At 37.0% G+C, this 25,360-nt stretch overlaps 1 protein-coding gene across 5 annotated transcripts in view; it reads right to left on the reverse strand.

Annotated features, from left to right (window-relative positions):
* Positions 1-363: 363 nt before the first annotated feature.
* LOC101861791 (calcium uptake protein 1, mitochondrial) overlaps positions 364-25,360 on the reverse strand; it is a 42,453-nt gene continuing 17,456 nt past the window's right edge. For 2 of the 5 annotated variants that reach the window (XM_005092925.3, XM_005092924.3), the window contains 8 exons: positions 24,209-24,229; positions 10,953-11,067; positions 10,576-10,658; positions 7,859-8,053; positions 7,297-7,434; positions 6,463-6,571; positions 5,638-5,727; positions 364-3,627 (listed from right to left, as the gene is read on the reverse strand). In XM_005092925.3, coding sequence (XP_005092982.1) covers positions 3,479-3,627; positions 5,638-5,727; positions 6,463-6,571; positions 7,297-7,434; positions 7,859-8,053; positions 10,576-10,658; positions 10,953-11,067; positions 24,209-24,229 — 900 coding nt within the window. In that variant the 3' untranslated portion in view covers positions 364-3,478. Of the gene's footprint in view, positions 3,628-5,637; positions 5,728-6,462; positions 6,572-7,296; positions 7,435-7,858; positions 8,054-10,575; positions 10,659-10,952; positions 11,068-15,763; positions 15,776-24,208; positions 24,230-25,360 lie in introns of all 5 variants that reach the window. The other 3 variants (XM_005092926.3, XM_035968376.1, XM_005092927.3) reach the window with 3 other exon arrangements.

Raw genomic sequence — 25,360 nt, forward strand, 5'->3', positions numbered from 1 at the left:
GTGGGCGTAGTAAAAAAAAAGGCATGCTCGCTCAAATGAATGTCTGTGTCATAATGGTAGGCCTACTTTGTAACAACTGTTTGCTGAACAAGTTGCTGTGAAGCTTTGAGCCTGGCCTATGGCAATGTATGGTTTCACAGACCAGCGCTGAATTCAGGTAGACCTATGCCTACCGCTGTTCAGTAGCCAGGGAAAAATATGACTACACTACATGTACTGTGCCACACCTGCATATTCTGCTGGCAACCCTTTATTTCCGCCCATCAAATTACTTTGTTCATATCATATAAAAGATCAGCATGCTTCTCTTTAACTCAAACTGACTAAAAACATAAACAAAATGACAGTCAAAAGTCAACAATGTTTTAGTTTTAGATAAATCAATAATGTATTGTTATAGTTATAGAGTGAAAAAACTGGGAAATATTCTATAAATAATCAACTGGACAGCAAGTTACTAAGTAAAATTACAGAAACATTCAACTACCGCTCCATTATATCATACCCATCACAAAACATATTTCAGCTTCAACGTGGCCACTTGCAGCAGCATTCGTTTTAATCTAACCATACTTAGTACTTGCTGTTTTAATATCAACTTGAATTGCAGTTCAATAAAATGGTGGATAGCAAATTTTAATAACCCAATTTAGGCTATTCAGGAGGTGGGACACCAAAAAAATTTCATGAATTCAAAAGATCAAAGATGAAAACAGCTTATTAATGATACAGTAGTCTCTGCCTAAATGCACGCTATACAAAGGCACCTTCCGCTCAAACATATATGCCTTTGTCATATGACAGGTTTTATCATTATTCATAATAAATAATAATGAACAAACACACGCTGACTTCCTTGAAATTGACACATGCTTTGATCTGCAAAACACACAGACAAGTAAAACTTGACACAGGGAAATTTTTACAACCAAGACAGCATGCCTCACGACAGCAAAGACAAGTCTAGACAACCGGATATTTTGCAAAGCTGTTCATTGCGCAACACAATGAAAGTGGGTTCACATCCTACGTATAGGAGTGGGTGAGCGATGTACTTGGTGTGTGTGTTGAAATGTCTTTTAATTGGTCATTTGAAATACGTCTTTGAGAGATTTCTTACTGGTGTTTTGGTGACTGTATTGTTTAATAAGCCTATGGATGCACAACAATGCTGCAGAACACTAGATAGGCCCATATTATTAATGATTTAGTCAAATGATCAGCTGAGCTCAAAGAACATACTAGTTCAAAGAATCACTAGCGAAAAGTCTCTGAGAATGTCTAGTTCCACCTATGATTTTTACCTACTTGCAACATATTACAGGAAGTCGATAGTTGTTGTTTGGAATGAAGCCACATGGTTGAACGCTCCCCTTTGACTATCACCAACCCAACAGTTTCCTCTGATCTATTCCCGACATATTAGTGTGTATCAGTACAATGAGTTGGTCTTTCTGCTTTTTTTCCACTACTCATTCATTGCCTTTGTAGACATAACCATGAGCTCCACACACCATGCCCCACCCCTCCCCCTCCCAGGTAACAGTAATCACTAAAATACCAATGAATTAAGACAGTTGCGTCCCTCCGCCCGCTAAGATTTATATATATAAACACACACTCCAAGTTAACATTCTTTGGAGCCCTCCCGCGCACCCTGCATTAAGGCAGAGACAACTGTATTCATAGTAAAATGAAACATTAATCATATCCGTACTCCCTGTGGTCATTTCGTACCCCCGGGGTTGTATTTTTCATATTTTAGAATACTTCTAGTACGAAGACCTCTTTGAAATTTTCAGTATTTCTCAAAAAATCATTTTGACACATTGCTATGCAAAGTGTACGGATCGGATTAACGGGTAAATTCCCTCTTCATACGAATAGGGTTAAAAAGTAGAGCCTCTGAGCTAACATGAAAAGAAAAGAATACCTCTAAAATTGGGAGACGATGCACATTTAGAACAATATATGACTGACATTTTACCATTGACACGAACACAAAGCCCCCCCCCCCCCCCCCCCCAAGTCTGGCTGCAAATTTTGACCACAAACCTTTTCAAATTTGAATTTCAAATAAATGCAGCCCGAAAAGACATAGCAATCAATCACAAGCTCTTAGTTTATTTCTTTTAGGAATGTCACTTTTTAGCAGAAAATGTGTTCAGATCGAGAGCAAATGACAAAACCGAAAGTTCCCAGAAACAGATAGTTTCTGAGGGTGACTTTTGTCCCGATCCTCGACACACTTATACTATCAGTCGGAAATTTCCTTGACACTTCTTATGACGTAGCTTCTCAATGATTAGCTTAATAAAAGTCATTAATGGTGTTTGAAAATAGTAAAATTAAAATAGTGATACCTTTCAAAGTATGGTCAGCATAGTCACTCATGGCTTCTAAAAACAGCAACTACATCCTAGCAGTGAGCTCATTTTGAAATATACTCTTACTCACAACTGATAACACCTCTTTCATGTAAAGTTTACTGGTTAGAATTAGACAAATAGAAATCCATGAAAAAGAACTCCTGATCGTAAGATGAGAGCTCGTTAAGTCATTGACTACGCATTTTCCAGACTTCACAACATCTTTGCATTTCATGAAATTGAGACTGTTTCTAACAAGATCAATCTAAGCATGTGTCAAAATAGCGGGGAAGAAGCATAAATCAGTATATCTTGAGCAGGCAAAGCATAGTTCACTATTAAGATTTGAAAACAGAAAAAGTCAAAACATGTGGTGCTATTTTCAATCATAGATAGTGGTAGCAGATGTTAACAGCTTCATATGTCACGACAGGGTGGAACCAGGTGCTCGTCAATTTTTGAGCGTACGAAGTTACTGGTACATCTTAAAGCTTGTTTATTTGACTTTTTAAAAAAGTAAAAATTGCCCAGGGCAGAAAAATGTTCATTTCTTTGATTTCATTCTTTTGAAGAGCCCCTGATTTCACCATGATGTCAGAAAATGTATTCAGAATGTAACATCGATGACAAAGGTATTATATTGGTAAAAAATCTGCCGTACACATTAAACCCATCAGTTTGACCTCTACAATTCTGATACCAGACTCCAAAGACACAAGATGTATGTGAACGTCCATAGCATATTTCAATGAACGAATTTAAACCTCAACTAATCTGAAAAAAATCAATGGCACTCTGAAAAGAATATCTTACAGTTAGTAACTCCCTGAGCTCTTGAAAGGCTAAGAGAAGAAAAAGAAGGCAATTTCGGATTTACATTCTAGATCATCATGGATTTTGTTCAGGTAAAAACCCTTGAAAAACTACTAATCGTAAGTCATTTGAATCGTCTGCCATTTAAGGGATGATACACTCTAAACCACAAGAGGCAAGTAGAAAAGTAGGTTAAAAATTATAAGAAAGCACAAATGTTAGATAATAAATAACAGAGAGTAACATCTCAGTGGTGCAAATGGATAGAAAAATGCTGGAGGGAGATCTTTAGAAATTCAGTCATGGTACATGTGCGTTGAAGTAGCACATTTCACCATTGCGTTGATGAGTTTCACGAAGCCGGTATCTTTAGGTTTTTCAAGCCCCCGCATAACTCTTCTTTTCATCACAGAAACAAACTCCTTGTTGCTGAGCTCTCCGTCATCTATGGAGGGTAAAAAAGGATAAGGAGATTACAGTTTACAAGAAGAAAAACTCTCATATAAATACAATCTAACATGCACATAGCAAACAAATTTTCAGGTCCTGAATTTTTTCTTTTATACAAGTAGGATATATGCTTTGTACAGTGGGTGCCGCATTCAACGAGATCACATTCAACGAGAAGTCGGCTCTATATCTATATCTCTTTGTAAATGTACGTCGGCTCCAACGAGGTTTCAAACAGACCGAAGTCGCTTTCAACGAGGTAGCGATAACCAAATAAAAGCAATTAGCAGCCCCAACAGCAATTATTTTTTCTCCTTTCTCTCCATCTCATGCGAAGCACAAGGCCCAGCCTCGATTCCTAAAACATTGTATTGCTAGGTCTAGAATGCCTCCTAATATGGGCCTCAAAGCCAAGAGGATGGGCGAGGGTTAGCCTGCGTTAGGGATGTGCGTACAAAACTTTATACAATAAACCCGAGAACAAAATTCTCTGATTAGACAATTGTGTTTTTTCTATCCCTGAGGTTTCGGTAAAAACAGTTTTGATGATAAATTGTAGCGTGCCAAAGACAACCCAACCATGTACAACGGAATGTAACCAAACCATTTCAAGCATTGTTTACAAAGATTTCATTTTTAAAAACCCAGTAGTGATAACATCAGACATCAAACAAATTATACTGGCGGTCCAAAAAAAAGGTAAACACATTTTGAATGTGTATAAAATCTACTCTTTTGAATCTTTACGCTTTTCCTTTCATGTGAGTAATATTAAGAGATATCAATTAGATAATGTTATTGTTATTAAAATATAATTAAGGTTCTTCAATTAGCATTCACAGCACCGACATTAAAATATATAAATTTGGCATTTTTTTCTGACGTTGAATGTCCTGGTACAGTAGAAACGTGCAGAGCATGCAGATGGCTCGTTTTCCTGATGTTGAGTTAAACATATCGTCTTTCTCTGGTGACAAAGATCAAATGTTATTTTGGTGTTTGGTAAAAACCTAAACTTCACCAAAAAAAAACAAAGAACAGAAAAATCTGCCATGAGGTAGGGGAAAAATGCCAATTTTCTACTTTTAAATGTTGGTGCTGTGAACACTAATCCTTTAATTCCCTATTTCATTTTTATCAGCCAGAAACGATTTCATGGATTTTCCTGAACAGCCAGAATTAAATATGTGCTGTAATTCAGAATTCAAGTAAATTTTTGTATCACGAAAAATTATGGATTTAAATCTATTTCTTTCACCATAACAAAAAATTAACAATTGGCAATAGGACAGAAGCATGGATAGTGAGACTGAATGCAGAAAAAGCAGGTGTATTGTAGAGGGATTTCAGTAACAATTCTGAGTGGGGAAATGACTCGGACTCCAAAGTTGTTTGAAATATAACGTTATACCATTAAAAAAATACGCCTTCACGTTGCGAATTTTCACAAAGAAAGGAAGAATCATATCTATTTTTAACTTAACCTGTATTACAAACATGGATTTGGAGTACAGAACAGTAATGTGTATTAAATTAAAGGAGACGAAAACGATACGCTGTATTGTTCTGGCAGATGTGGGTAAACTGAAATGACAGAGAGCGTAGATAGGAGTTCAGGCATACATGACTTCTTAGACCACTTAACATTTCCATATCATTTTAATCAGCTCTGAGCAATCTCTTCATTTATAAATTGTTTTAATTTTGTAATGAGGAACGTGAATTGACCCATACCAATACATGTAGGGCCTACCAGTGTAAAGGACACAGTATTTCATTGTCAACAGCCTACTGGTAGAGTGGTCTCAAGACAAGGAACTGTTTGCTAATTTTCTCCATTTACAAAAGCATCGTCCAACACAGTCTCATCCTATTGGTGACATTGTGACCACATACTTACAATACAACGTATCACTGAGAAGACTGAATGAAATTAATACTAAATTGTCTCACAAACAAAACTCACCGCTTTCATGCAACAAAAAGCCTTCACAAACAAACTTACTGTTTTCATCAAACAAAGTGAAGATGACATCAATAATATGATCTGAAAGATCTACAAAGGCCACAGTTCTTGCAACATGCTTGAAAGTTTCTGAAATGAAAGTTACATAATTTGTAATTTCCACAAACTCGCAATACCTATGCTGTAGTTTGGGATAAGAGCCATGACATTTATGAAGGACCAACCAAATCAGAAGCTATCTGAGGTATAATGCCGAGTAAACAAACATGACCTTCAATTCTTAACACAAATCACAATAAAAAAATGTTCGTTTTTTAAAAACAAGAACAAAGTCTCACTTAACTACTCCCCCGTTATAAAAGAGGTAAGATTTCTTCAGGCAATACACATAGACAACCTACATTTATTTTTTAGGCTCTATTACACCTGGTGCAGTTCAATAAGGACGGATGATTTCATGAAAGCCAAAGAGTTATTAAAAACCCTTCAGCAGTCAAAAGTCATAGTAGAACCCTCATAGGCTGCCAGCAAAAAATTAAGATCTAAATACCATAGAAAACTGAAGAAATTGTGAGTCTTTTAAAAAATGCAACCAAATTCACAGTACTTACGGGAAATAATAAGACCAGGAACACTGCTGTATAATGGTAACATGAAAAAAGCTATATGTGTACTATGAGAGTGAGACAATAAGCTGCATAGTAGGTTGAAAAACTGAAAGTCACCTACCCTTGAAATCTAGAAAAGGAACACAGAAGTAACCCCACTCCCAACTTTCTATTCTTATCTTTTCAACTAGCAGTCATTTCTCTTGATGGATATGTTGACAAGGTTCCTGTAATATGTTGATTTGTACGAACCCACCTTCATCAATAGAAACGCCAGCAAGGTGGTAGAAACTCAGGGCTGTGTCTACATCATTGATGTTCTGCAGGAATCTCCACACAGACAAATACTCATCAAAAGTAATGCCCTGAGAGAGAGAGAGAGAGAGAACAAACATATTCAGTTCAGTTTCAGTATTGAGTATGGTCACATTGAGGTTTACAATATATAACTAAAAAAGAACCTTTTTCTTTGGCAGGGAATTGTCACAATCTGTTAATCATGCAAATAATCAAAGTAAACAGTACTGTGTTCACATCACTACTAGTAGCTGAACAGAAAACAGAACAAAATTGTAGGGATGAACAATAATTTTCAAAAGCAAGTGTAACACAGACATCCCCAATACCCATCCAATCCAAACAAAAAGAAATAGCATTATTCTCATGTGCAAGTGCTGTAGATTCTGTTTAACATGAAACTCCAGTTAATATGGAAGGATTTCATATCCGTGCTTTTTCCCGCACATTATTCTATGCATTGCAAGTTTCCGCTCATAAGCTGAAAATGCTATAATAAAATGAGAGTTCAACAAAGAGACAGTCAGAAGTACATTTTTCTGTTTCTTATGCGTCTCAGTTACAGCAGAAATGAGGGACTTTCTTGTTGCCAGACAAAGCGAACAAACATATAAAATATTTGAACACTTTCCTTGATCGTTACAATTTTGTGTAATGTGCCATACTACTGAACAAGCAAAAATGTTTATCTTACCCTGATACTTAACTCCACAGATGGCAAAAGTCACTTTTCTTAAAGCTTGAAACCCTTCATGTGCTTTTCTAAACCGAGTACTTCAATTGACCATCTTACCTTTGGATTTTCCTTGTATTTCCTGCGAACTCGTTTCAACATACGAGTCTTCTTAGTGTCTGGAAGGCCAGCATAAGTGAGCAAGACACTGCCAAAATCACGCTCAGACATCAAGCCATCTTCAGCATGTCTATTGAACTGTGGAAGATAAAGTCCTTTCAAAATAATAAAAATAGAAAATATTACCATAATATGCCTGAAGTGACCCACTTTGAAATTTGGAGAAAGTTCTTTCAATGCCCTCTTTAAATTTAGCCAGACTACATTCAAATGAGTTTTACAAGCATAATCAGTGAAAGTTCAATATAATATTATGTTTGTTACCCAATTCTACACAATACTGTTTTACATAACGTGCATGATAACACTCTCTTTGAGTAGCCACAGCACAGCTGTGGACTTGCAATCTCTTTATTGACCTAAATCAAGTACTAATTAATATCTATTTTTAAGATATACAAAGGTTTTCATGAGTGCAATAAAAAAAAATCCTCAACTATTCCCCCAATTCTAGCGGTCTGGTACACTTACAGCATTTGATAAAAGAAAATGGGGCACAAACCTCAATTCTGTTGATTTCTTTATGCAGCTGTTTTTGGAACTCCAGGAAGCTCTTCACAGTCAGTTTCTTTGAGCCATCTTTACCAAAGAAGTAAGAGCTGAGAGCCGAGCTCATGCCATGATCAACACTTCCTGTGTTTGAGTGATTTCTATGCCTCATACCGATTGATGTCTGATTGCGGATTATCTCTTGAACCTGGAAATAACAAGTAACAAAGTGGAAAGGTGATTTTAAAAAAAGATAGTTATCAAACTCTCAGACAAATCGTAAGTTACAGTACTGATGTAGACTTCCTGGAAGTTGACAAACAATCACACCTGCTCTAACCTCCACCTGTCAAAGACATTCTCCCCAGACTGTCCTTTTACAAATGACCACTTTCCAACTATGATGACCACTTTACTCCATAATGGGTAGCTATCTTGGACAAATTTGACTGAATATTTCATTTTGTTTTAGTAAGGTTTTACAGCGTTCGCAACTGCATAAGTCATATGAGCGCCAAGGGGTGGATGTCAACAGAGAAGTTCAAATGGGGAATCAGGATTACTTTGCTCCCCTCTCCAGTCTCAATAGCATAAGTCTGCTTCGAACATCTAGGCAGCCCGGAAACAGCAGTTCACAAGGGAGTGACAAACGTACAAAAGAAGTAGAGGAAAAAATGACGATAGTAAGGATAAGGTAAGAAAAGGCAGTAGTTTCCCCTATGTTGTTCCAGCACAGTATGAGCATGACATTGATAACTCAGACCAGTTACAATTCTAATGTGCATAAGAACATGTTAATATCCCCCATTTGGGAATGGCCTGTATATTAAAATTTTGCCTGTGGTTACAAGGTGTATGTGTAAGTCATACATCATGGATCTTTTCAACATGATAACTTTATAGTTCAATAAGCAGCTACAGAAAACAAAGGAAGGTGAGGCAGGAATAAAGGGGAAAGTGAAGAAATAAAAGAAAGTTAACCCTGGAAGCGCGCAGCCCCTATATAAAGGCGCGAGCTGGGCTACCCTGGAAGCTCAGCGCACAGGCCCTTTAACTCACTGATTGCCAGGCTCGTGGAGCCTCAACAGCGGTGGTCTGCCGGTGTTTTTAGAGTGTTTAAAAAAATTGTAACTCAAAAACTATTGTACTTAGGGATTTGAAATTTGGTGTGCTGTGCATTTATATGCTTTAGTGTACTCATGCCTCATGGATAGCTGGTGCCTCTATAAATAAATCATTGATGGTCTGTACTCATGCCAGATATCTTTTCAACATACGCAATAGTTTTTTAAAACGATTTTTAGAAAAATTGTCAATTTTTTTTACAAAATATAAAAATGTGAAATCAAAATGTCGTTGTTCATTGTTGTTTGTTTAGGCGCACTACTAGCACTAGAATCAGGTAATCTTGGCCCTCTCTTACCTTCCCGAAAACAAAATGATGGGTCAGCATCGCTATCAACATCTAATTCACCTATTTCAATGTCTGATCTAACACCATGAAACGGTTTATCATTAATTTCATCTGCAAATGCATAAAAAATATTGCGCCGCTTCTTTGACGCCATCGTGTAGGGAAATCACTACAGAACTGAGAATAGGCAGGGAATAGGTCTCTTGTGGAAAAAAACCACAAAAAAATCCCCCGAACGCGTAAGGCTGACACTCTAGTAATTTATCACGTCGAAATGGCTTCCCTAACTGTTGTAAACTGTCAGAGCCGGTTCAGAGCCGGTTGCAGTCCGGGATGAAGATGGAACAAAATAATAAAGTCCATACCGGCGGGCCTCCGGGTTCGGCAATTTTTAAAAACGTAATCCCATCCCGGACACGCTCCGGTAACAGCAGTCGGTGAGATATAAAGGGCATAGCCACCGACCTTTTTCAATGGAAAATTTCAGTATTCCTCATATGGAAAATGACGTAGTAAATTACTGGTCAAAGTTATAAATAATGACCAATGACTTTGCAAGTTATCTTGACCTCGTAGAGCGTCTCTTGGCTAAGATATTGATTGACAAAGTGATGCGGTCCAGCTGAGAGACTACACGCAAAGTGTTATCACTTGTTTCGCCGTGCTGATGTACAAATTGTTGAGTTTATTGCGTTTTGCACTTTGTATTATTTGATTGCTTATCATTTTTTAATGGCTCACTCTATCAGCTTTTACAAAAGATAGGTTTTACATGTCTTTTATCATCTGCTGAGCCGTAAATGGTCATTTTCCAGTATCAGTTATACAAGTCTGATATCTCAGCTGATATCCTCCAGCCAAACCCCCATGTTTACAACCAATTGGCCCTGGTGGCGGGGCATTTTTGGCGGATTACTTCCGGGGAAATGCTGAGCGCTTCTAGGGTTAAAAACCCTCAACACATCAGATCTACATAACCCACCCAAAAACAAGTTACTTTAAAATACATACATCATAGAGTAATATGATTTTGGAAGGGCAATGTAGATCTTCCTTATGTGTTGAGTTTTTTCAAACTTTCTTTTATTTCTTCACTTCCCCTTTAAGTAGCCTACTTTAACAGTAGATTCATGTAATTGTAAAGGACAACTCAAAGCTATAGCAACAAAATAGACCACAAAAGTACATCATGCAAATTCAAGTAATACCTGAACTCTCTTGTCTTACTTATCAAGTTTCAAGACGCAATGGGTTCTTAGTATCAAGAGAACTTGGACAATGTTTTAGGAATCAAAATCTTGACAAGACAATCATACCTTGTTGAACTCTTCAAGGTCAACCTCTCCATCACCATTGAAATCAAACATGCGAAAACCGATCTCGAAATTGCGAGGAGGTGCTGCAAGAAAGAATTTTAAGATAATTCATAATCATTGTATAATATATAAGAAATGTGAATAAACAGGATCCATTTGTCATTGCAAGTTCAAAGAGCTTGCTCGTGTATCTGTGATTTAAGGGAATAAAAAGAAGGTACAAACACTCAGAAATATAATCTTATGGATTTTATGTAACTCCCTTTGACACTTTAAATAGAACTTGTAAGTGATGACACAGAACAGAGAAGCCCTAATTCTAAACGAAAGAACAGAACAACAAAGTACTGCTTAAAAAAAGAATAAGTACCACTTACTTGACAACACAGTGAGTAAGAAGATGTAGTCGGAGAAGGAAATGAGTCCAGACTGTCCCATTTTGTAGAAGATGCTGTTGGGATCAACCATGTCCATCATTTCTTTACTCTCATGCTGTAGACAGAACAGGTACAAATCTATTACAACAACAACACACAGTGCCAAAAGACAGTAAAATAAAGGTAAGATTACCTAGCTATTTTGTGCAACACAGGAAGCGATTGGGTGTCTATTACTTCTCCCAAAAAAAGGGATCATTTAACAATTACTTCCCCGTTACAAAAATGAGCGTTGGTACTCAAAATGGGGCAAGAGCAGTTAAAATCACCACGAGAAAGTACAATCAGTCTTAAACTTAATGATCTCAAGAGCATGCTTTAAATGCCTCATTACAGCATAAATCTCAAATTGCACCAGAGTCAAGTTTCACAACAGTGGATGTATTCAATGGATTATGCCTTCACTAAAGACTTAAGTAACAATATGAAAAATCTTAAAATAGTCAACTGAAAGATCAGTTAAAGAAACAAAAAGTAAATAGATACACCTACATTTGTCAGAAAAAACTCTTAAAAGTACAATGACTAACAACAAATATTTTGTCAGTCAGCGAGATAAGCTGTTACAAGTCACATATCAAATTAAAAATGAACACATAATTTGAAGGAGTAATGTGGAAAAGATATAAAGCAGGATAAAAAACTCCGAAACCTGACGCAATATATATCTGAACAAAAGACTTTATACCGCATATATATCTCACAATGCAAAACAGCTGTAGGTTGCATCACATAAACGCTCCATGCTGGAACAATGAACAGTTGAAACACCGGGACCGAGATGTTCAGTATGTGTTCACTTCGAGCAACTGGATAGCAACGCTAGCATCACATTATTATTCGCAAAAACAAACAACATAGCGATGGGGTTGTTGCAGCAGCACAAATGTAATCCTTTTTTTTAAGCAGGTCAGGTGGGTATACCAAAGTTCTTGAAAACATTATCAAAGTAAGAAAATAAGTGATCAGTTAGTCTGCCTCGGGGAACACGGGGAAGTACAGATTCAGCCTTGGTACAAACTTGAGGTGGAAACACGAATAGCTCAATGAGATACCTGCACATTCCGCTAGGAAAAACAATGTATCATGAAACTCTACTTGCAAACCACATAAAAATAAACTACATTTCCTATATTAAATAACAAAAACATCAAAAGTGTTTAGGTTATATATCAATATACTTCCTACACTACAAAAACGAAAGACTGTATTTACCTACTGCCCTAAAGTCGTAATTGTCAAAAGAGAAGAAGTAATTAATATCTTTTTTTCCCCACATCAACAGTTTTTAATTTTGTTACTGAAAGTCCGAAAGAGTTGTTGAGTTGAGAGAATCGTAGTATACAATGAGGTAGAAAGAGAATAGCTCAACTGTCGAAGAAAAAATAGTCATAGTGGAAAGAAAAAGGACAGATTCATACTAATAGTGCCCAACAACCACCTGAAGCCAGGAAAAAAAAAGCTTTTCTTGTGTGTGTGTAAATCTGAAGAGAAGCACTGCCAGCCTTTATTGAGTGAAATCAACAGTTGGTGAAGTAATATCAGAAAAACTAACGATTAGCAAGTCGTGCATGAAAACGTGATTCTAAGGAAACAGGGAATGTGGTGGTAAGTGAAAAAAATTTCTTCAGTTGGAAAAAAAAAAAAAGGAAGAAAGGAAAGAACATTATGTCCACAAGACTAAACACAGAGTCAGATTGTATGAGGAAAACAAGTTTGAACCTTAAGAGGAAATGCTGCGATATTTTAAAAACTATTTTTCTACAATTGTGTCAGAGTCAGAAAAATCATATTCTACATCTAACGGAATGAACAAATAACAAGCAGGTGAGTTCATGAGTGGTGTAACAACATGAGTAGCACCTAGATTTATTCGAACTTCCCATGAAATATTTTTAAAAAACAAAAACGTTTGTCACCTTGCCTTACGAGGCTAAAATATGTGTCTTATAAATTATATACCACAGGAAAGTAAAAAATATGTGTCTTATAAATTATATACCACAGGAAAGTAAAAATGCCCACTCATAAGAGTCTGGGAAAAGCAAAGGGAACACAAGAAAAGCATTACCCACCATGTCAAGCTTAAGATTTGACCGCAGGATGTGAACAAAAGTCAACAAATGAAAAGGAAAATACATGAGCAGTAAATAAGAACATTGTTGTACAACATATGCAAGTTGTTATTACAGGTCCACTTCAATTCTTCAGAAAGAGCGGGCACACTTTAAGTGACCAGAATGTGAAATTTCCCAATAATCCCAGTTCCTTCCTCAAAGAGAAGTGCTGTCGTACTCCTACCCAATACTCAGAGTGTGCACTCTCAAAACCGATGGTCGAAACGAAAAGTAAATCTATGCAAACACTAGCAAAATTGTTTACAAAAACAACAATAAAAAATTTTCCTCACTGTGCCACTTCCGAAGTGAATCTGATATTCAGTGCAGAAAATGTAATTCACATAGAGCTGCTTGCAAGTGCAAGCAAGGGTGAGTCCCACCCTTTTTCAACTGCTTCAGATGATGGTCATGTCCAAATTGGGTAACACCAGAGCATTGATAACTGAAAACAATGAGAAAGATGATCTGATGCCTGCAGTCCCAACTCACTTGTCCTCTGGTTTCTCCTTCAGGCAAACTGCATGGTTGAGAGTGCTGCACTTCATTGGTTTTAATTTCACTCCAAAGCATTACTGTATTATTATCAATTTATTCAAATAAACATCCAATGAAACAAAGTGTTGATATACATCAGTTATTAGCTCTTTTAATGAACTAATATTTACAGCTTTTAGCAAATCCATGTGCACAGCTCTATTCACCAAGTTGCGGGGCTATCATCAGGCCACGAGGGGATTTCCTCTTCTGTTGGGCTTCACTCCACAATCATCACCTTGTATCGCACATCCAACACAGCACTTGGTAACATGAGCCAATAGAATCAAGCTGAATATTTCCTAACATGCATCACATGGGTGGGTGATGTCCTAAATCCGATGACGGAGCAAACTTTTCCTTCTGTTCCACATCCTGACAGGGTTGTAGAAACATGAACAGGTGCATTTTACAGAAATTTTGGAATGCTGTCACAAACGCATGAAGACAATTACATTCCGAGGATATCGAGAGAAGTAGGATTTTATTCATGCAGTCTGTCGTTAATTGGGAAGATGTAGTTAGAACCTCTGCTCTTTTTCATTTCAGAGGTTCCCCGGCAGGCTGTGTGGATTAGAAATCGCTTCAGTTTCTAAACAGGGGAGAAGAAGGCCCCACCAATTCCTTTTTCTTTGCAAGTAATAACTGGATCGATAACAACAACAACTTGTAAGTAATAATTCAATAAAATAGTACAGTCATGACAGGCACTTGTACAAATGGCCACTTTCCATTTCCTCCTTTGTGTTTTTTCAATACAATTCAACTGTGTGAAGCTGTCACCTGTCCAATGCAGCCGCGGCCACCATATTTTATCAACAATCAAACAAAAATACTAGGGTAAAATGGCCTTGCATACCTCTCATTGCACAATGCTTCGTCAAAAATTATGTTTTGGCCGTCATGATCCATAATCGATTCACATGTCGTTACTGTCAATCTATCCAATGAATGAACTGATCATGTCGAGTACTGTTTATCCAAGTTGGCCAATCGGTAGCATTAATTTTCAGTTGCTAGTGAGGGAAGATTATGATCCATCATAACCTATAAGCTCCGTCCACAACTCATACAAAAAACATTTTTATCGTAAGGGAGATGAGCAGTCACTTTTGACCCAATCCGTAACAATGGACATCAACATGAACTTGTGACTGAAGCGTTGCCCGTTCTCCCAGTCATGGCGACCGATATGCTTGTTTTAACATGGCACTCAATTCTTCCTTATCTGACATATTCCATTTTATTTAACCCTTGCACACAATCAGCAGCAAAAAAAGCTAACGAAAAAAACCCACCTCGACCCTCTAACCCCCCATCCCTCCCCCTTTTTTCAAAAGAAAAAAAAATTTTTTTAAAAAGAGCCTGCAGCAGTCCTAACCCTGTGACCATCCTCAGTTGGGACCTCATAAGGTAAGGATTTTTTTTTTCATTTTGATAACCCTATATAGGATGGCCGCCTGTCTTTATACGGCCACTTTCCTCCTTTTCCTCTTGACAATGGGCAGCTGTGTTGCGCAGGTTCGACTGTATTTCAAATACAGTCCTCTAATGTCAAAGAAGCTAGTGCCTTTACGTACGCTAGAGCTTTATAAACAATGAGCTCAATGCAAAAGTTCCATCACTTCTGAATCACATAGATGATAGCTTAAATACAGACCTGCCTTACAGCATAACTATATTTTCTTGAATATGGGAACGAAAAAGTGGAAGTTCTATTTCAGGCCAAAGACAAAAATTTGAAATTCTTAAAACATTTTACTGGTGGAACCTTAATGATTGCAGTTTGCATTTAAGGCTCCAATTCATTTTCCTTGTGGTGGCAGAATTTAATAGAGAGAACCACTTCTATGTCCTGAATTTGCTGTCACTCCAATGTTTTTAAAAAATCACATCTTTCAAAAAGGTGCAATAGTGCGGGAAGGTCAGTTCTAAATCACAAATAACTGTTACCCAGCATCACACGTATGTTAGGGAATATTATCAGCAAAAAGTACTCAAATTCCAGGGTGTGAACAATTCATTTAAGAAATGTTTATGAGAAACACGATATGGAGAGGTTAGTATTGGGAATGTAATAATGCTTTCAGTTGTTACCTCAAAGGTCTCCTAAAAGAAAACACACAAAAAACATAAATGTAGACACGTGTCATATTTGCAGAAATTTCCTCACACCATAGTGTCACCAATATGGCTCCTTTTCATTCTTGGTTTATAACTTCTTTGGAAAAAAAAGCGAAAGCAACTTTAAAAAAAGTATAGTACACGAATTTATATTACAACATCATGATTGACACAATGCCTTCCATAAAAAATAATAATGGAATGAGTTCTTTTGTAAAAAATGTTTTCTTGATTTGACAACTGATTTTTCTCAGCATTTTTGAGTACATAAAAAGAAATACAATCTAAAAGGCTATGTTTCTACATGATTCAATTTTCCAAACTTCAAATTAGAATACCATGGAAACATTTTTTAGTCAATTCTTAATAGCTTACTTTATCCAATAGTGTACTATAACCATGAAAAAGCATTTTAACTCCCCCCCCCCCCAAATGACTGGTTAACTGCGCTGAATCTGCCATTTAGAACAATCCAGAAAACTGAAGTCAATTAGAAGAGATATGCAAGGACAGGCTTTAACAAAACAACAGAGTAGAAAATTCAAGGCACAAAGAAAGTAAAATCATCCTTGGATGCTCTGAAGAAAGGAAAAAGTGGTTTGCTTCATGAAAAAGTACAAAGTATGCATAATCACCCAACAGACTCGTAAGAGTAAAGACAAAGTGAGAGCCAGAAAAACCCTTCAATCTCCCTAACATAATGTGTTTCAGTGTAGAGTTGCCAGATGTAGATAATGGTGTCAGGCATAATGTCAGCAGGTGAAAGAAACCACATAGCACAAGGCACATCTTCCCTCTCAATCACAGGCATGCTTCAAATGTGCAAAATCCCAAAGTTTGAGCTTTCGCATGCAAATCCCAGAGTACATATGAGCCCACTGAAGGGCTACATTCATCTGGAGTGTCCACATAAAAGTATGCAATATGCTGTCAATGTGTTAAGATGAATACAGATTTATCAAAATTTTTCAGAGAAAATTGTTTGGTGACTCCTTTCCTAAGGAGTTATCACTGAAGTCACTTTCATTAGGACTGTAAATGTTTTTCATCCCCTTTGACACAATAAAGAAAATTTTTTAAGTGTCTGCTTCATGCCTGTTCGTCAGGGCAAACCCAGGCTGAGGGGGATACATCCCAGAAGATAAACTGAGATACTCAATAAAACAAATTTCACAACTCCGGAATTGGACTCACACAGTCTGCATGCAATGGTGAAGAGCCTGACCTGCCTGACCATTACACCACATTTTTAAAGTGGCCTTTAAGCTGACCCTGGGATACTCTTCAGATTGGAAGTTATATCATTATGGAAGAAAGGGTAATCTGCTCTCGACCTTAAAAAAATATTCAAATGAATTGAAGAACAACATATGACAGTGGAACTCAGATTGCCACACTTTCATCCCCATCATTCGCCTCTTTCACCCTAGTACATTGGGTACAGGCTGCCAAGAATGGCTCTCCCTCAGTCATACTTTACTGTGATTCAAAACTACGGGTTCCACAGTTAAATATCCTTCATCAACTTCTTTATTGAAACTAACAGTATATTTTTTTGAAATGGAATCATCCCTTTCCAAACTGAAAATATGATAGTAATGACAGCATGCACCATTTTGTGTTTCAAACAACACAGTCCAAAACACATGCAGGACACCCCCCCCCCCCAAACCTTCCCAGAGAAACAGCAAACCTTCCTCCCACAGATACAACAAACAGGCAAACAAATCAAGTCGAGAACACAATACATACTGAATGATGAAATCTCTTCATGACATGTATCTAATACTAATAGTAACTGAAAATCAAACTGGGAAATAATGTATCCTATCCAAATGTCCTCTTGCTACCAATTTCTTACCCAATAGGACGAATAGGTGTCTAGATGTAGCTGATTTTCTCTTTAAAGAGAGGGACCCCCATCAAGTAACATAATACAGTGGCATAGAAAGATTGCTATTAAATCTGTCTGCCTGTTCACTCGGAAAAAAACACATATTCAGTAAATGCACAAAATTAGAATTAACACAAACTGTTCTAATTTTCTATATTCAACAGACAGGTATGAGTCAAATATTGAACATTTCAAAGAATTAGCTATTAAAAAAAAACTGAGTGAACAACATCTCATGAGCAAAAACTCCAATACCCTATACTTAGAGCACTAAAACCCTTAAAATAAAAATAGAAAGTTTTCAAAATCTATTTTGTTACAGCACTAAAAAGAAAGAAAAATAACCGGTTGAAGTTGTGAGGTGAGAGAAAATAAGCATTATATGGGTGAAGAAATCAAGTACTTAACTGTAACCCAATTTTTCTAAAAAGCAGTATCCCCCCCCCCCAATAAAAAAAAGAAAAAACATTATGTCAAAATAGATCATGTACTACTCCAAATACCCACCCAGACCCCAAACAACAACAACACAACAACAACAAAAACCAAAGGGAAAAACAAATGATTATATAATTAGTGGGTAGGGGAGTCCCAACTAAAAAATATTCTGTCTCAATGTGCCTACAATTCAAATGTTACAGTGTCTAACACCCAGATGACCAAAACCATGCTGTAATTTCCATGTCATTGTAGAATGCACAGAGAACATGCTTCACATCTTTCAGTCTGAATTGACAAGAGGGAAAAAATCGCAACCCTCCATTTCAAGCATAACACCGATATATAAATAAAATAATTTCATGTAAAAAACTACATATTTATCACGACACAGCATTCATAATAAAATGCAAAAGCACAGAAAGAGTAAAAAATACATAAATGTGGAAGAATCATCCAACCCCTTCACTACAACTATGAAAACCAAATCTGAAAGCAAAATCAACCCTTTACGGTTACGTTCTTCCGATAAAAAAGCCCTGCACTAATGGAAAGTCATGAAAAGCAATCCATGGACAGTTATGTCCGGTAAGAAAAAACACAATGCATCACAAAATATATATATAGCGACAATGAAACCAAAGTCTTCATCCTAACTTACAGGCAAAAAGTAAAATGAACTGGCCACTTGAGCTGAAAAATCTGCACCCTGCCTGTGTGTTCTGACACATCTTAGTTATGTGAGTAAACTCTTTTTTCCTACATGTCAATAAATATGCTGACAATGCACAATACAAACTTTAAAACACCCCAATCTGGTACAAAACATGAGGGAGGTTATAAATGGCAGATAAATGAATGAGTATTCAACATTAACGTGAAATATTCATAAGATTACAAGTGGATTTTCAAAACCTCATCTTTTCTCTCAGTACTGCCTGTACAAAGCTTGAAAAGAAGAGACATAAATACAAACAACTTATTCCACAAATTCAACTTAAAACCAATACTTCCTTAACCCATGACAGACAGCATCCAGAATGAGCATTATAGCGATGCCTTTGAGGTCAGTAAAACGTTATCTTTTCTAAAAACTGGATTTCAGTTTCCTTCTATAGATCCTCAAGAAAAAGATTTGGTGGTGTGGGTCACAGTCAAAAAAGTTCAGGAACCACTACTTTCAACAGTGTTTCCCCCTGATCCATGAGTACTACATCGACACATGTATACATAATCAAGATCCACAATTACAAGCAAAGCAGACAATCTGAAATACTCCAACACAAAAAAAGTGCAGTTTGAAAGAGCATTGCAACAATACAGAAAAGACTGACGAGAGAGAAGTTGGAGATAAAGGTGTAGATACAACAGCTATAGCTGACATCTCGCTGCAGTAGAAACAATGAAGCAATAATATCGACAAAAATATGGTTTTTAAAAAAGGTGCATGTAGTACGACAGTTTTGATCAGATGACAACTAAACGTTTGAAATATGACGGAAAATATGAGATCTTCTAAATGAGTAATGTACTATAGCTTGTTCACTTTCGTCTGTCGGCGTAAAAAAAATAATTCTACCTTATTTTTTAATTTACGAAGCCCATGAAACTTCGCATGGCACTTCTGCAGGCCAGCAACTGAACAAAAATATTTCTTTTAAAAATCTTGATCCAGTAAAAAAAAAAATATATTCTACATCCCCCAACTGTCAAGACGTCTCCACATGAGTCTCGACAATTACTCACTTTGTCTCTTTAATTGTGTTTCTTTGGTGTACGCTAAAACGTGGTGTTGAGGAAAATATATAAACTTTTCAATGTTTTAAGTGTATTGTAAATCTCCAGTTATTTCTTTGATTCGCTTTAGGCAAACATCAAAGAAAATGTATCAGAATCTTAGTTTGCAGTGACCTTTATGAATGGGCTTTTAGATTCTGTTGGTCATCCAACTTTTAGACCCGCATGCAAAGATCTGAGAAGATTAAACAGAGCAATTTCATTTTATCTTAGGGTGACCTTATTTAGGCCACATATGGCCTAAATAAGCTAAACCCCTTCCCTTACCTTATTTAGGCCACAGGTGGCCTAAATAAGCTAAACCCCCTTCCCTTCCCTTATTTAGGCCACACCTGTGGCCTAAATAAGCTAAACCCCCCTCCCTAACCTTATTTAGGCCACACCTTTATACAAAGTCACAGAAATATTCCCTTTGTGCTTATTGAGGTACAATGCAGGGTGATTTTACCTGCAAGGATAATTGGACAAAATGGGCAATATCTTTATTGCTAATGGTCATATTTAGACAAATCCTATATCATTGGCTTTTTTTCTTCTTAACTGCTCATGGTTATTAAAGAGTAAGCCAACTAGGTAGTAATTTCGGATTCCTAATACTAATATTATGGGCATTCTTAAAATTTTAAAACTTGTTTTTAGCGCTTTTCTCAACGTAAAATGGATTCCGTAAAAAAACAAAACAACAATGACCTTATCTTTCTTTTTCAAAGTATTGTGCATATATTTGTGTGAAACTATATATTCTATGCTTTCATGTACATGAAAAAAGCTAATAAAGGCAAGCAAAATGTTCTTCAGAGACCTAGATCTAGTAGTAGGCCCACTGGAATTTTTTTATAAACTGGGAAAGATGACCAGAAAATAACAAAATTATTTTATGATCTTCACTTGCACTTGCAATTTTTGTGACAAATTATAGTCTACCTCATTGTATTTTTCCCTCCGCATTTTTCTTCATTATTCATGACAACTGGCATGTATTGTTTTCAGTTATTATCAAGAAAGTGGATAGGTGGACTACGGGGTCTATCTAGCCAAAAGCATAGGTGGACCCCGGGGTCTACCTAACAAAATGCTAGGTTTTAGGATGTGAACCCCGGAGTCAGCGTAGTGAAATAAGTAGTAGATCTAGGTTTAACTAAGGATCGGTGGACCCCGGGGTCAACATAGTGAAATAAGTAGATCTCAGTTTATTTTATAGTAGGACTGGCAGAGCCCGTGGTCAACGTAGTGAAATTATAAGTAGATATAGGTTTAATTAAGGATTGGTGGACCCTGGAGTCAATGTAGTGAAATAAGTACATGTAGATCTAGGTTTAATTTTAAGGATTGGTGGACCCTGGAGTCAACGTAGTGAAATAGGTAGGTTTAAGGTGGACCCCAGGGTTTACCTAACGAAATACTAGTTAGGTTTTTAGAATAGGTGGAACCTGCGGTCACCGTAGTAAAATAAGTAGGTTTAATCAAGGTGTCCCGGGGGTCCATCAATCCTTAATTAAACCTTCTTATTCCTCTACGGCTATGGTGACTACGGGGTCCACCAATCCTTTTAAAATTAACCCTATTTATTTCACTACGCTGACCCCGGGGTCCACCAATCTTTAAAGAAACCTACTTATTTCACTACGGTGACCCCGGGGTCCACCTGTTCTAAAACCTAGTATTTCGCTAGGTAGACCCCGGGGTCCACCTTAAACCTGCTTATTTATCATTACGTTGACCCCGGGGTCCACCAATCCTTACTTAAACCAAACCTTATTTCACTACGGTGACTCCGGGGTTCACATCCTAAAACCTAGTATTTCGCTCTGCAGACCCCGGGGTCCACCTATCCTCTACAGGACTAAACTATTATCAATTTGCAATTTTCATTGATTAGCATATTAAAAAAAAAATATTGAATCAGAGACTCGCTGTCTAAAAAGTCCACTGCTAATGCTATTCTTTTCAAAGAAAATGGCACAATTTGATTTTATGACATGTTGAAAAAAAGTTTTAAAAATATCCCGAAAACAACATAAAATGATAAAGATCTCCCTCTCTCTCTCTATATATATATATGTGTGTGTGTGTGTGTGTATTTTATTATGTATACTAAAAGACCGAGCAGAGGCTTACAATGTAAATTCTGTGCTCTACAAGTAGAGAAAATCTTAAGTTTGCGCAAAACAGATTTTAGAAAAAAAAGTTGGATCTAATTATTCTAATAAAAGTAAAAGTGATTGTTATGCTGAGATTTGTTATTATTGACTCTGGAAATACAGATAGTTGCTGAATCTAAAAGTAACTAGAACTGTGCAATTCGTTTTATTTCAATTCCAAAGCCCAAAGGCATAGCAATAATAAGTTAGATCTAGATCTAGCAGTTGTAGGCTCTCTGGCTGCTTCTAGCATAGGCCTGCTACTACTGATTCTAGGCAGGGAATCTAGATCTTGCTATCGCCTGCACTATTAAAGTCAAATATATGGTAAAATAAAAACAAAACTGAATTTTTTGTCAGTCAGTACATCCCAATTGCCATAGCTGCACGTATTAATAGTTGAATAATGCGATACTGAAGCAACACGTTATCACAGTGTGCAGGGGAGAGCGAGGTGCCCGGTCGATTCGGTGGTTCGGCTTTTGTAGATCTATGCATTTTTTACGGAAAGCCCTATTACCTAACCCTATTACTAGATCTATTAGTGTTGTGAAAACTTCAACCTCTACAGCTTAGGCGTCAAAAGATGCTGGAAAATAATAATACGTCCTGAAATTTCATAATTTATTTTTATACAGAATAACACAGTACACAGCCAGTAGTTTTTATTTCACCGAGTTATAAAAATGGCCTTCGTATAAAAATGGCCTTGTTTTCAGAAGCAAATTTTAATAGTTCTAGTTCTACCGAATCGATTTTCACGCGAATTAAACCATTTTGATGATCTTTCTTTTCCTTTTAAAAAGATGTAGATCTAGGCCTGTCGGATGTGGCAGTGCGAATAACACTGAGTTGTTTAGATCTAGATCTAGACCCATCAAAACACGAGGCTTCGTGGCCGATCACAAAAGTCTATGGGGCTTATCGAGGCCGATTCGCCCAGCTGCGAGCACGTTCACTAAACTGCCTACTAGATAGAATCTACTACCAAATATTCTCTACACGATCTTTGCTACTACTACTACTAGGCCTACTAGCCTACATGTACTACTACGAGACAGTACGAGAGAGTGTCACTCAGGCAAAGATAGTGTAACATTGACTCAGCCACGTAGTGTACACACTTTTTATACCCCAAATTTAACCCGGAAGTCCATTCGGAGGATTTGACCTTTTCACTTGACCAAAGTGTGCCAAAATGGTAGCCTAACTTTTGCCCCTCCATGAAGGAAAAATCTGGCCCTCATTCAAACCATTGGGATTGAGCAAAATTTTGCGTATTGTGCTTTGTTCTTTACAATATTCATTATGGTTATGATTTATAAGTTGTACACTGAGACAAAACCGTACTAAATGAGAAAGGTGCACCATTATGAAAGTGGAACGAACTCAGTTGCCTGAAAAGGGTAGTTTGAGCATGTGTGGCCTAAATAAGCTAAACCCCCCTCCCTTACCTTATTTAGGCCACAGTCCACTGTGGCCTAAATAAGCTAAACCCCCTCCCTTACCTTATTTAGGCCATATGTGGCCTAAATAAGCACTCCCTTTATCTTAATCTTAACCACGGTCATACGAAAGTGAACAAGCTGTAGTGTGATCTAACACAAGCTCTTACAGCATTGCAAATGGTAAGGCTAATGCAGAAAAAAGTTTTGTGACAACCTGCAGACAACATGTAACCTATATGTGCACTGTAAAATGACACTAACAATGATATAGTCGGATGAAAATGACTGAACAAGGCTTAAGGGATATCAATGAAGTCTTATTCGTACACTGTAGAAGTTGTGTCATGAAAAGGGAATATTAGTCAGTTGCATCTTCCATTGAGCAAAACAAGAAATTATCATTTTAATAGTTCAGCAAACAGATGGCAACAAACCTTTATTGCTTAAAACGTTAGGTTGGAATGTGACGGGACAATTAAAAAAGCTAAGGAATAAAAGGTGAAAATCTGTTCAAGTCAAACAGGATGCGAGGGTAAGATCTGGTTCTTGGGGGGAAAAAAGATGGAAAAATTACAAAACGTTTTTAAAAAATGAAAAGAAAAGGGGGCCTTGGTTATAAAATTTTTGGCTTCCATATGAGTAGATGTAGCAACATTCAATAAAAGCATGGACAGATAAGAAGGCTGAACTTAGCACTCACCAGGTCAGCAAGGCTATCCTTCTTTTTTGTTCAAATATTTTGTGGTTTGTTTTGTGATAAGGGAGAGAGAAAACAAAAGCACAAGACAATGATGGTGATTCAGTGACATGAGAGGAATATGCAGACATTTACAGGAGCAAAAGATGAGTTAAAGAAGCACAGCATGAGATGTGAAATCTGACAACAGCTGCCTTGCTTTCAAAACCCATTTCTGATCAAAATGGTAAGACTTAGACATTGGTAGAGTCAAAATTGCAAAGGTATTCTGGATAAGGGATAAAATTCAGTTATGTTCAAAGAGAAGGCCATGTCATCAAAGGCAACGAAACCAAAATGAAAAAAAACCCAAAACAAATTCAGGTGGTTTTTAAGATTGCATCATGGTAATGGGAAAAAAACAAACTTCCTATTCACAGATGACCATTACCATGAATGACAGAAGTAAGATTTTTCACAAGATGAAGTAGATACTTGTGAAATCTAATACCACTAAACAGAAAAGTAGTATTCTAACTAGCCATGTTTACAAGCATAATAGAGCACATATGTTCTTCAGATAGCTGAGTCCTACTAGCATTTATGGGAAATATTTTACTTTTGAGGACCAGATTATTCTTTCCATAAATCAGCATCCCCTCCACAAAAAAACTGAAACAAAAAAAACAAGAACAACAAACAAACACACACACACAAAACAAGCCCCAAACAAATACAACATGATGTGCTTACACACTGTTTGTGTGACTACAGAATGAAAAGAAACTTTGTGTCAACAACTTATGAGCACAAACATACACAAGGTGAATTCAAAACTTTACGACTAAAGCTCCACTAGCATGAAATGGAGACCTGCCAAACTCTCGACTTGAGAATACAACCCTGATCAAAACTAGTTTATCTTTCAAGTCAGAGTGGTTACACTGCTAGTGGCTAGAGTTTAAACTAAGGGGGATTAAAAAGCAGTAATCAAGAGATCTTGTAATTCAGTACATTAGTAAAATTGTTGTACTTACTAAAACAAAAGCACATCAACACAATAATCATAAACTGTGCTGTGACCAGACAACACAGAGACAGATAGACAGACAGACAGACAAACAGACAGACAGACAGACAGACAGACAGACAGACAGACAGACAGACAGACAGACA

Source organism: Aplysia californica, unplaced genomic scaffold (genome assembly GCF_000002075.1).
Source record: "Aplysia californica isolate F4 #8 unplaced genomic scaffold, AplCal3.0 scaffold00055, whole genome shotgun sequence".
Classification (NCBI taxonomy): domain Eukaryota; kingdom Metazoa; phylum Mollusca; class Gastropoda; order Aplysiida; family Aplysiidae; genus Aplysia; species Aplysia californica.